This window comes from Delphinus delphis, chromosome 15, assembly GCF_949987515.2.
Source record: "Delphinus delphis chromosome 15, mDelDel1.2, whole genome shotgun sequence".
Lineage (NCBI taxonomy): Eukaryota > Metazoa > Chordata > Mammalia > Artiodactyla > Delphinidae > Delphinus > Delphinus delphis.
In genome coordinates this window covers 42,579,949-42,593,250 of record NC_082697.1, presented here as the reverse complement: position 1 = coordinate 42,593,250, position 13,302 = coordinate 42,579,949, and the positions used below count along the sequence as shown (strand labels likewise).

Below are 13,302 nucleotides of genomic sequence, written 5' to 3'. Positions count from 1 at the left end.
GAATAATGAAGAGAAATATCCTCTTCTCAGCAGTGGCTTCAGTTATTCTTCCCTGTCTGGTCCTGAGTGGAGCAGTGGCTCTTGTGTACCACCTAGAACCGTTTCTTGAGGTACACGTGCGTGTGCTGGGATGTAAAGGGCCGTCCTGGATTTAGGCGAGCGACATAATAAGATCCAGTGTCTCCTAGGTAACTGGTCTCTACGTAATTCATATACCCAGTTAAATTATCAAAGGCAGTGATTTTTTTCTGTAAGGGATTTATAAGCCTATGCATCAAACAACTTTCTTTTCATTAGCAATTGATTTCACAATTACGCGTTCTTAAGAGAACTTTCTAGTCTTAAAATGCCTGTGTGATAACCAGACCATCAGTTACAGTCTTAACCCCCTTTGAAAGTTGACCTATGAGAAAAGAAGGTTAAGGTAGCGTTTGCTAACGTTAGCGTATAATCCATCTGGAGTAGAAAAACCTTGTCTTTGTTTAAAACTTAATGCAGTTGAGAAAAACTAAAGGTCTTAGAAGTTACAGATACTTTGTCAGAGTTACTTTGTATTCCCAGGACCTGGCCCTGTGTATGGTCCATAGCTGGCGCTCTGTAAAAGACATCGATGTTTGATTGTATATCCTAAGGGCGCCTATAGGGAAAGGTGTTTAGAAAGTTAAGTCTCCACTGCTTGGTTAACAGTGTACCTGGGCGGTTTTGACTGCAGTTCTTCCTCAGGGAAGTTCACAGTATTTGTATAGCAATATCTGTGTATATGTTTTTCACTCAGTGACCCCCATCATAACTTTCTCATCCTGCTGTAATTATCAGTTTACTTGTCCCACAGGGCGGGACACGGCCTTGGTCACAGTTGGGTTCCTGCTACATAGGGGAGATTTGGGAAACATCGTGCCCATTTCCACTGACGACAAAATGGAGGTTCAGAGAGGGTGGGTGACTGTCCGTCAGAGACCAGCTCCGAAAGCTCGGATTGAATTCTGAGTCTCCTCCAGGTGACGGCCATGTGGAATCCAAGTCCCTCTTCTGCAGTTGCTTCAGGGAAGCAGACAGTGGTGGAGAATCCACCAAGTGTGTTAAACGTGTTGGTATTGTCCTCTGCACCTTGTTGAGAACCGATAAACACATGTGGTAACACACTGTTCCTAATCGGTTGGAGGGGAACAGTTTTTCCTCTCCCTCTCTCCCCATCCCCCCTCCTCTCTGCACCTACTCTGTGCCAAACATCGGCCCAGGTATTTCTTTACTTTCCTCAGTGAACTAAAGGTTTATAGCGAGGGCACCCTTTCTTCTGCCAGAACGAGCCTTCTCTTCCTCCTGGAAAACTCCTATTCATCCTTGTGTACCCGGGTGCAGAGCCCCTTCTCCATGAGGCTTTCCCGTCCCCTAGCTGGGGTTGCTGCCTCTCCATTTAGGAGCACCAGACCCCTAGGGCTTTGTTCTAGCCCAGCGGCACTAACAGCACTGCTCTGGTTTATCATGCTGTGTGTCGACCGAGCCTGAAGGGGAACAATTTAATTGCTCTTCTTCCTTCCTCCTTTTCCCCCTTCTTGCCCCTTAGCGGGTAGCCCGCAGCTGTGCAGAGAGAGCTCCTCACCCAGTCAGCTGCCACAAGGGCCTGTTGTTCTAACCTGTAGGGAGGATCTGGGAGTGGGTCTTCTAAACTAGTGTTACCGGTTCTTGCTTAAAAGCCTGACAGCGGCAGCCCTTCTGCTGAGGTTGTTCTAAGCTCCTTTGCGCTTCCAGACACCACAGCTCTCCACTCCAACTCCACACACACACGCGCACACACACACGCACGCGCTCGCACTGTAGCAGTGGAGTTCCCAGGTGATTGTGTCACATGTGGAAGAGAAGTTATGTTCCTACTTGAAAAATACAGTTACAAGCATGACATAGAAGGTTTCAGAGCTAAGGCAGCAGAGGACTGCATAGCCAAACCATGGGCTTTGAGGTCAGAGACATTTCTTAACATTAAATATGTTTGTTGAAAATAAATAAAAGCACTAGATTATTTCTCTGCCTTTTCACCTTCAAATAGATAAAAATATCCCATGTTTCGGGAGATGTCTACATTCATAGTAATTTGGAAATAGTACTCTTAGTGGATTGCAAGGTCTTTGGCAATACACGTATCGAGAAACTCTCTTTTTAGGGATTTCCGCTATGGTTTTTTGACACCAAGGACAGCTAAACAGGTGCACCGCTGCAATAAAAGGAATGGTTCTTGTTTGGGGTAACCAGCCACGCAGTGAAAAAGTAAGATGCTCTAAAAGGCTTTGGTAATTTCATATCGTGCCAGTGTGTTTACACTGTCAGCTCGATGAGAGCCGCCACCTGAGGCAAGTCACGTGCCTCCATGTCATCCAGAGCCCTGCGCTTTCCCATGCGCAGCAAACCTGGACCATCCATGCTACCCCTGGCCGAGGAGCCAAGGGTCCAGGACCCCTTTCTGCCTGAGGGAAAGGGAGCTTGTTGCCCCTGTTGTCTTTTTGGTCAAATCAGTGAGTTTAGTTGTATAACCATGGGTTTTCCGTCTTCTTAAATTCTGTATATGTTAGCTCAGTTTATCTCAGGTGGATGGACTTACTTTAAAATTTCATGAAAGGTACTGGGTGAGGTAAGTCAGGCAGAGAAAGACAAATATGCTGTCACTTATATGTGGAATCTAAAAAATAATACCGATGAATCTACATACAAGACAGAAACAGACTCATAGACAGAGAAAGCAAACTTACGGTTACCAAAGGGGAAAATGGGCGGGGGGACAAATTGGGAGTTTGGGATTATCAGCTATACACCACTATATATAAAATAGATAAACAATAAGGATTTACTGCATACACAGGGAACTATATTCAATATCTTGTAATAACCTACAGTGGAAAAGAGTATGAAAAAATATTTATAACTGAATCACTTTGCGCTACACCTGAAACTGACACAACATTGTAAATCAATTCTACCCCCATTAAAAGTTTTAAAAAATAAATTGATAAATAAATGTCACACTAGCAGTATAGTGGTGATGCATGTGGGCTCTCTCGGTTAGCCTGAGTTCGAATCCTGACTCTACCACTTACCTCTAAGTTACCTAAACTCTTAAAATTTACCTAGGCTCTGAGTCCTGGGACTCTTCATCTGATAAATTGGATTCATAATGGTTCCTGCCTCCTGGGGGGGGGTCATGAGGATTAAACAAAACGATGCACATAAACTGTTCAGCACATTCTGGGTAATAGTATGTATTCAATAAACGCTAACTATAATTATGATGCTAACTATAAATATGATTTTAATTATTTTATTACTGGTACTGCTTCAAAAACACATCTTCTTATGTTTCGTAAAGCCCTCCGTTAGTGTTAATGATAAGGATTGTTCAGAGATTTCCTTCCCTTTACACTCAGGAGAATTCCCTTCTAATTGTTTTTAATGCCTATTCCTCAAGCCCCTCCGTCTTCCCACCATCCAGACCGTAGACATTTGTCAGAGCCTAGTTGATTATTAGTCAGATGGAGCCTAAAGGAAACACTGGGGATTCGTTTTAATTGTGGTTTAAAGAGCTTTCCACACTACACTGCCTTATAAAAATGCCTGGAAGTTAAAAATGAAGTGCATTTGAATAAAATCTCCAGCTTTAGAGCTTTACGTACAGCAGTCTGGTAGTCTGTGAAGAAAAAAGAAGTTGTTCAGTGATCAAGACTTTTCAGAAAAGAATCTGGTTTGTACCAGACTTTTTTTTTAGAGTCAGGATATGTAATCTGTCCTTTTTTTCACTTGTTCCTATAAATTGGAAGGAACATCAAAGCCAAACAACATTTGGAAGCGCTTTCGCCCTACCTTTTTGGAATGGTATCCCTAAAGAAATGGTCTTTTGTCAGGAGAGAGACGTAGCGCTTCTCTTTCAAAGGAAACCATCATTTTTCTAAGTAAACTCTACTGGTCTGATGCTCTTTTCTTTGCTTGAAACGCGTTTCCTCCGCCTGGCCGGGCGGGGTATTTGCAGTGCAGTGATCTTGGTCTCTCTCTTTGTTCTCCCATCTGATGTGCCTTTGATAGCGGATGGTGTCTCGCTCTTTGGGAGCAAATCCAGACAACCTGAAGGACCCCATCAAAATTAGTATTCCACGCTATGTCCTCTGCGGCCAAGGGAAGGACGAGCACTTTGAGTTTGAGGTCAAGGTAAGTGTCCCTTCTTTACTCTTCTGGGGGATGGAGGCTCGAGCCTCTGCAGTGCTGTCTTTTCTCTACATGGAGCTAAAGCTACATATGAACGTGTTGTTTTGTACGATACTGGTCATGCCCTTCTTTAAACCAGTACGTGAAAGTCTAGGCTGGAGCACAGGGAGGGAAGTTATCCCATAGGAGGTAGTGGTGGCTGGGGAGTCCGGCTGACATGGAAGTTACTGTCACCTACCAGCCCCACAGGTAAGGTCACCAGCCACCCCAGATCGCCCAGGATTTTCCTGCTTTCGGCACTGACAGTTCCACACCTCGGGAACCCGTTTGGTGCCAGGCAAACCAGGACAGTTGGTCACCCTACCATGGGCGTAGGCTCAGTTTTTTAATCTATAAAAGTGGGAACAATAATATTTATGTCACAGGGATATTAAGTGCATATAAAGTGCCGACTCCAGTGTTTGGTAGATAATAAAGGATACATTATAGCTGTTGCTGTTATTTCTACTGCTATTTTCATTGTTTTTGTTTCTGTTGTTCATAATTAGGAAGCTTTCCTAATGTGTTTACACATTATTTGATTTATACAGCTTTTCAGGAAGAGATGTGCCTGTTTCCTTACCTCATACTTCCCCAAATACTTCCCCTTCATCTTATTTCTAATTGACTTCCATTGACTCATAACACTTCATTAAATACTGCTGGCCGCCATCCCCTCCTCGAGGAATTGATGGTTAATCACACGTCTTCATTTTCGAGGGTAGGCGAGGGTGTTGTATGGCGTTCACTACGGTCCCCAGTATCTGTCTGCCAGGGGGCATTCCTAGAGGTGCTTTTGGTCAGATAAACGCCAGAATCTGGATGTTGAGTTCTTCAGACTCGGATTCTACTTTGCTGAGTGACCCAAAGTCTTTACCTCCTCTGAGCTTCAGTCCCCTCATTGGTAAGGTGAGGAAATTGGGCCTCACCAGTGGTTTCCAGATTTCTTTTTCGCTGAACAGTTTGGTCAGGGAGTCTCGTAGGAGGAAGAACACTGTAGAAGCAGATAAGCGTGAGCTGCTTGCTGTGGGGGGAGGAAGGGCGGAGGGATCCCGAAGCCATCCCCCCCCCCCGCCGCGCCCCCGCTGCTTCCCCACTTCCTGGCTGCACCTCAGAGGAGCCCCTGGGCTCGGGGGGATCCCTCCCCTTAGGCACAGGCGCTCCTTTTCAGTCTTCCTGGAGAAACAATGCAAATAACTTTCCTGATTAATCAAGGTTTTAGATTCTTATTTCTGCCTACTGAGCCCCCCCCCCGTTTTTTTTTTAACAAAACGTGCACATTCATTTATATCTTTGAGGTTTCTGTTGAGAAGACGTGATTCCTGTGTGCTAGTGTTGGTGGTTGAATTTGGCCAGATTCTGTGATTTCTTATTAAAATGTTGCACCATGTCTGTGATCCAGTGCTTCTGCTCCTCCTGACCTAGTGCCTGATTCCCGCCCAGTTTCTTTCGTCAGCCATTTGAAACTGTGTGTGTGGAGAGTTCCATTTATACATATTGAGAGACAGTTTCCTAAGGCGTGTTTGTATTATTTCCATATTTTTAAATTAGAGGATAAAGACTGGCTTTCACCAGTTCAGAATTTGAATTCTTCAAAACACAGAAGTCACAGCACTGGAGGACATGCAATGATTTTAGTTGGTACATAGATTTATTTCCATAGATAAATGTATTAATAAAGTATGACTATTAAATCGATTTCATGCATAGAACTTAAGTCATGAATAAAGAAGATACTTAATTTTTTTTAACTGAGTTGATTTAAATAAAAGTTGCAAGCAAATTATAGACCTGGCCGTATGCCGATCTGGCTAAAATTGTGAAGATGCAACCGTAAAGGCAAGTTAGAGAAACCACATATGGGAACTGTCTGGCACCTTTCAGAATCTAGGCTGGCCCTCTCTGAACTGATCGAAGCCCTGTCTGAGAGCATGTCATTGTTCTGCTTCCTTCCGTTCTCATCCCAGGTGTTGGCATCATTAGCACCAGGAATCGACTGTCAGCATTTGCCTGGAGAATTCCTGCTTTTCCGAGTAGGAAGGGCCGCCCTGTGCATTTACAGGGAGGAGGGCTGATGGTCTCACATTCCCGTGGTGGGTGGAGCACCCTGTCAACAGAAGCATCAGGGGCCAGTACTAGAAACAGAACCCCTGGGAATATACTGTCCCGCCCTTAACAAAATAGACAAAAGTAGCCAAGCTCCAGCAGAAGCGTAGCTGTCTGAAAAGTGCTGGGGGAGTGTTACTCCTCCAGGTGACCTCACTGTGCCTCATCTGTGAAATGGGGCTGAGGAAAGCCGCAGGCTGGGTTGGTTTGAGGACTGTAGGAGCTTTTGTACGTGAAGTGCCTGGAACAGTGCCGGCCACATCCCAAGTGCCGCATAAGGTGTCGGGAATGAGGGAGATTTTACCCTTGGAATCCCCTTCATGACGTTCAATGTGTTACTGTGTCTTTATGAGGATTTGGGGTTTTGTTCTGTCTTCTTCTTCGCTTTTTGGTTGTTTACTTCCTCTTAGTGTTCTGAGTTTAAAATGAACTATGCCAGCCTTTTCCTTCCATCACTTTATTTCATGCACACGCAATGTTTTCTAGAACAAGTAGTCACACTTAGGGTCATACTTTGGCTGCTACTGAATTCTCTTGGTGAGCCAATGGCTTTAAGGAGAGGAAGGTAAAAAGTATTATTTTTAGAAAAGTCTGTTCTGTTAGTCTCAGATCTTCTTTGAAGGAAAATATGATGATAAGGTATATAGATATTTTATATCTGGTTCATTTAAGGGGCTGAGCTGACTCGGCCACACGCAGGTCCTGTTGGGTGCAAGTCCCCAGTGACTGAGGTAACAGGTCCCCAGGAGGACGCTGGCCTGTGGAGGGGTGGCAGCCCCAGAGCGCTGTCTCTCAGCTTTTCCCTCACCCCTCGTGTTCCCTCTGCCTCCTGCCCTTCCCTACCCACCCTGCTTTAGATAGAATTGATTAGTTATTTAGATCATTCCTTCTTCCTGTCCAATTTCATTTTAATCCCCAACCTGGTAGCTCCAGTCCTCCAGTCCGGTCTGTTCATTGCCAGATGAAGCAGTCATGATCCTTGTTAAAGGGATGCTCGAGGTAGGCTGCAGGGAGGGGGTCTGGGAGGAGAGAGGGAGAGAAGAGTGGTTCCCAAAGGCTTGTCTTCTGATCCCCGATGAGTCCTGAGGAGGTTTCCATCACTGGGCTTTAAAATGAGAAAAATAGAGTTTTTAATTCAAAAGGACTATCTTTTATATCTTCTCTATTTGGGGGATTAAAAACAACTTTCTTTTGTGAACTAACTGTAAGAATGGGTAAGTGTAAGCTTTTTGGGTTTGGGTCATATTTAATTTTTTAAATCGACTTCATTGAGACATAGTTTACATCCAGTGACATACACACATTTTAAGTACAGTCTGATGAGTTTTGACATATGTGTACACCCCTGTAACCAGCACCCCAATCAAGATTTACGAACTTTTCAGTCATCCCGGAAAGTTTCTCCAGCACTGATCTGCTCTCTGTAACGACAGATTACGTGGATCTGTTCTGGCGAGCGGTGGGGATAGGACCAGGTGGCATTTACCCTCCTGGGTCTGGCTGCCTCCACTCCACATGCCTTTTGGAGATTCATCCATGTAGTTAAGTGTAACAGTAATTTGTTTCTTTTTATTGCTAAACAGCCTCCACTGTGTGGACACATCACAGTTTGTGGGTTGGTGTCTGTTTCGATGTTTGCTTCTGACAATACGGAAAGCTGTCATCTCAGTGTCACCTCCCCCTTTATTGACCCTGAAGGACTCATGTGAGAACCCCTGGGTCAGGGTATCTGTTCCTGTTGTTACCCTTGCAGTTATACCTGCCAGTGTCTCCCAGTAGCACAGCCTTCTGGAACTGTGTACGCATTTATGCTGAGAGAGGTGCATCCCACCAGCTGACGTCAGAGACAGACAGAAGAGCTGAAGGTGTGTAGGCTGGCTCCCCTTGGAAAAGAGCACATTCTGTGCTGACTGTGGTTGAATGTGACCTGCTGCTCAGCAGAACATACCTGCACAGTCCGTGCTTGCGCGGAGCTATAGGCGTCACAAGTAATAACTCCACCTGGACCACAACAGTCATCTTCAAACTCCCGCTTCCACTGCTTTTCAGTGAATGATACGTGAAATCAATTACCCTGCGTTATACTTGCCATCCTCAGTTAGCTAGGACCAGACTGGGTAGAGTTTAATTTTTAAATTGCATTTCAGCATGACACAAAATCTGTGCTTATGGCTAACAGAGGCTGTCATACTCTGATGTCATAGAAATAAGCTGCTGTCTCCAGCATAGTTTTAAATCCCCTACCTTTTAACTTACATGTTAAAATGATAATATAAAGAAATAATCTAACGCTGGTAATTTTTTTTTAATGTTTTGTTTCCTGAGAGTTTTCATCCCTCTAAAACCGGAAGTAATCTTCACAGGAGATTGTCTTCCTGTCTCCTTTGGCGAGTGTTGACATGTACGCCAGTGCCACGCCCCCCCCCCCCCCCCCCCCGCCCCGCCCCGTTACCCGGTTTACTCCCGTCACAGCCACAGTCCCATTTTCTTCTCTTGGTCGTTGTTGTGTTTATCGCCGGTCTTTCCCGTAGGTGTCAGCTCCATGGGCCCTCGTCAGCCTGTGCAGCCGTGAGGCCCCAGCCCTTACACGGGCCGGGCTGGGAATGAGCCCCCGTACAGATGACTGTGATGTGACCCACACAAGGCTGGCCACAGGTGTTGTCATGGAGCAGAGCCTGTTTGGGGCTTCAGGGGTTATGTGGCTGGGTGTCCTTTGTAATCAGCCCCTCGGGGGCCCCTCGTGCTCCATCTCTGTCGGCAGGTTCATCACTGATTCGCCCTCCCTTCCTCATCTGGGCCCCCGGGCACTCTTCAGCCGCTGCTCCTGGAACCCCATGTGGTAGTGTCGTCTCCTGTAAGGAGGCTGCTGGCACCTCGTATTGTTCAGGAGAGGACAGGTCCCCACCTTCTGTCACGTGGCTGCAGGAGCTCAGCCTTGTGTCCACTCGCAGACCAAAGGGATGCGAGACTCCACGCCCTACCTGGAACACACGACGCCCAAAAAGCAAGCAGCCCGTGCTAGCGTGCTCATCGGGCCCTTGCTGAAGGTACCGCGGTGACAGGCTCCTCCTGTCCCCGCGTGCCTGCTCACGTTCTCTAAGTCCTGGTCAGTGGCCTGAGGAGGAGAAGGAGAGGCAGAGGAAACAGGAGAACGGATGACAGCGGGGAAGTCTGACCTCAGGGAACACGCCCAGCGCAGACCTGTAGACCCTGCGGGTAATCCCTGAGCACCCGGGCGGTGGTAGGCGTTTTCTTTTTGAGTTTTTAGGTCTGTGAGTCCTGCCTCCTAATTTCCGTCCGTCACGTCTCAGAGCCCGGGAGAGGTTTAGCCCTGAGCGCTCTCCCATCTGCCGGGTCCTCCCTCGAAAGAAGAGACCCTGAAGGTGAGATGGGATAGTGGTAGAACCTCAGGGCGGCCGAGGTTCAAGTTGGAATCTTGCTTTTACATCTGAAGGACCACGTGCAGGGACCCGGGACCAGGGCCGACAAACAACAGCATTGACTCCCAGCGGCAGGAGCACACGGGCGGTGGGTCATGTGCTTTGTTTGGCCTGAACAGACTTTAAAACGTTTCGAGTGAGTTGTCAACACTTCAGACTTGGGAAATCTGACGTGGAAATCCAGATTCCCCAAGTTGCGTCAAATGTTTTACACTGACATCTATCAGGCACCTTCTTCGTCCCAGGCACTTTGCCAGACCCTTCCGCAAGCGTGGAAGATGTACCAAAATGGGGATACTATTTACAGTTAATGAACGAGGAAATTATGAGTGACTCGCCCAGGGCCACGCAGCTACTAAGTAGATCCAGGTACCAGATGTCCATGGAATCTAAGTCCTCTGAGCCATCCCGGTTCCCTCGCGTACTCATCTTACTGTACCTTCTAAATAGCACTACTCTCTGCACCTTTTGGAAGTTGAGGCCCTAGTGTTGCCCTAGACAAAGTGGCCATTTCCAAATCCTCACTTGTTTTCAAGTGTTGCTGTTATTTTTGTGTGTGCTTTAACTTTGATCTTGAATTCTGGTCAAGTCACGGGCACTTCATATAAATTGGTGCTATTAACGTTTTGACAAACCTGGAGAATTTGATGGTGGATAGACCTGCCAGGAAGCATAAGGAGGAAATGCCCAGAAAATGTGCAGTTTGGGAGCTGAAGAAATCACATTTATAGTCAGGGAAATGTGTTTTTATTTGGCAGAACAGAAATAAGAGCCATTTCAGTCTATTAGATAAACTATGCACGCACATACATCTTTTAGAAACATTCCCAACTTGATAGGATATAAATGTTCAGAAGGATTTGTGTGTTGGCGTCTGAATCTCTGCTTATTAGTAACTGATGGATGTTCTCCCGCGTGTGCATTAGCAGAGCTGAGACAAATGGAGGCTTGCGTGAGCTGTGGTCCATCTAGATTCAAATACTCAGTTTGTGGACTATTTTCAAACATAAATATCAAGTGGAAGAAATAACCTTAAAAGAATCATATTTTATCCTAAGGTTTTATTTTTTCTTTAAGCACTCTTCCCATCTCTTTGAGAATGTTGTCTTTCGCTAAAAAAATAAGAAAAAACAACTTTCACTTCCCCTATTTTAACACAAAACAACTCATCTTTTATATTGCTGTTACTTGGGCAGTTGTTTATCTTCACAGAGGTAATGCTGCAGACATGAGAAATGGTGAAGAGGAAATGAGATTGAATCACAAGCATAGAAGAAAAGCAGTCATCACCTTGTGATCCTACCTTGGATTTCCATTTCAAGTTTGTTTTTCCGCTATAAGAATATATTAATATTTCCTTTCCTTCATTTCAGAATTCTGGGAGTTTTACATCTCTTCCTAGAGTAAAATTTGTTTTAAAAGAAATCACAAAATGGTTTGAACTCCCCTTTTTGCACTTGCTGCCCACAGGTACCCTGGCCTTTCAATGTGTGTAATAAAAGGGCTTTTTAAGGAACGTGATCGCGGTGCAGGAGTTACCAGGTACTGAGTACCCCAGCACTCTGCTCGTTGCTTCACGTTTTTTAGTACAGCTATAGGTTAGGTGTCATGAGCTCATTTTACAGATGAAGAAACTGAGGCTGGAGGAGTTGCATAATTTAGCCAAAGTCACACAGCTAAGTGGTGAGTGGGCTAAAGTCAGGATCCAGGGCTGTCTTAATCCAGAGCTTTACATGATTGCGTTCTCCAACGATGACTGGTAGAGAGTTTGCATTCCGTGCTTTGCCTCTGGGTATCTGAGTAATTTGCAGGGAAATTGCTTAGGCTGTCATTCTCCCAAGTTCTCACAATTTTAAGGTAGAATAATACCCCAGTTCCTCTCCTGTTTTACCAAGGTGTTAGGGGGAGGAAGAAGTATTCCTTAGTAATGATCTTAGATTTGAAAGGCATCCATCTTACCAGAATATTCGGGTCTTGGTACATTCTTTCAAGTTTACCTTCAAATTACCATATAAAACTAAGTATACTAAAATAAATGGTATTATTCCTATTTTGTAGGTACTGAGATTGAAGCATAAAGAAGCCATTCTCTCTAGTTATTGCAGAAGGCTGAGATTTGGGCCAGCTAGAAAGCCCCGTTTGATTTTGCATCACTTCCTGTTATGCAGAGGGTGCCGTAACCCGCAGTCAGCCGCCAGGCTCCTGTCTGCGTGGTGCATGGATTCAGACCAGGTTCAGGAGCCAGAGACTCCAGGGCACCTTGTTGGTGACGCATCTACACAGAGGATGTCTGGGGCATTTCCTAGATAATAAGGCTGAATAAGCTTATACCTGCTTGGCTTTGTGAACCCCATAACCACGCTTCCACATTACCAGCAGGTGGGGACGGATCTAGGGTTGGACCTTAGACTCCCCTCTCCCTGCATCTCCTCCTGCCAGGGTCCGTCTTCTTCCCACAGGTGCCATGGAGATGGGATTTCTGTAGTTGGTGGAGCTCTAGTTCAAGTTCACAGAGCCCAGTACAGTGGAGGGGATGCAAGCGTGGCTCAGGAGCTCGTGACATGGTTGGAGGACACAGTTCAAATGGCAGCTGTCCCCTCGCCTCCGATACCCTGGATGGTTGCTGACACAGTGTCTTTTCCTTTGTGTCCACTTGGCCACAGAGCTCAGCACTCCTTTGGGTTCCCCAGAAAGAAAACTTTGCTGTAGTTTCCTAGGGAACCAGAGAAGGAAATACATTGTACATCTCAGAGCAAATAACTGAAAATACCCCCTTAGACAATTATGTTCTCCCCAAAGCACCAGTGTCCCCCACCCCGCTTCCTAGATGTCCCCTGGGAACTCCAGCTGCTGCCCCCCTGCTAAGGGTAGTGGTGGGGTGTCAGCTCCAGCCCCCTTCCTTGGCCTGTATCCCCACGCCTGCCTGCGTACGCAGGGGACCATGACGTTCAGAAGCAAAAAGTTCTTCAGTTAATAGGACCCACCCTGTAAAGGCAGTTCAGAGACCACCGCTTGTTTCTTGATGTGTTTTTTTCAGGAGTTTTTTCCACACAACTACCCGCACTCATTCTTACCCCCAAATTGTTTATCACTAAATCAAGACTCCTCTCTTCCAAAGGAATCTGGTAAATGACATTTTCTTTGTTTTACAATTCTTTACCCTCTCCCTGTCTCCTCTAACGCCTATTGTCCAAAAACATTAAACATTTACAGGTAAATCAGAAAAGACCTGAAATGCAAATCATTCTGCTGCCCACGTTTCGGCCAGAAAGGGAATGAGAAAATAGTAGGGGAGAGTTTCCTGAAGAGGCCCTGGGCTCCGCTATCTTTATTATTCATTCACTTATTACTTAGCAAGTATTTATTTGGTACCTGTAACATTTTTTTAAAGACCATACTAGAAGTATCAAGATATTGAGGAACGGAAGAGATGCATAAGCTGTTCACATACTCTGGGGTCGGTGAAGTGGGGGAGAGAAACACGCAGAAAATAGAACAGTGCGGAGCGAAGGGGTCATGTTGGGCACCCGGG

General features: G+C 45.8%; 1 protein-coding gene across 2 annotated transcripts in view; it reads left to right on the top strand.

The window, feature by feature from the left end:
* The window catches only part of KIF16B (kinesin family member 16B), a 280,899-nt gene that overhangs the window by 190,727 nt on the left and 76,870 nt on the right, over positions 1-13,302 (top strand). For both annotated transcript variants that reach the window (XM_060031261.1, XM_060031259.1), the window contains one exon: positions 4,066-4,188. In XM_060031261.1, the coding sequence (XP_059887244.1) occupies positions 4,066-4,188 (123 nt within the window). The remainder of the gene's footprint in view (positions 1-4,065; positions 4,189-13,302) is intronic.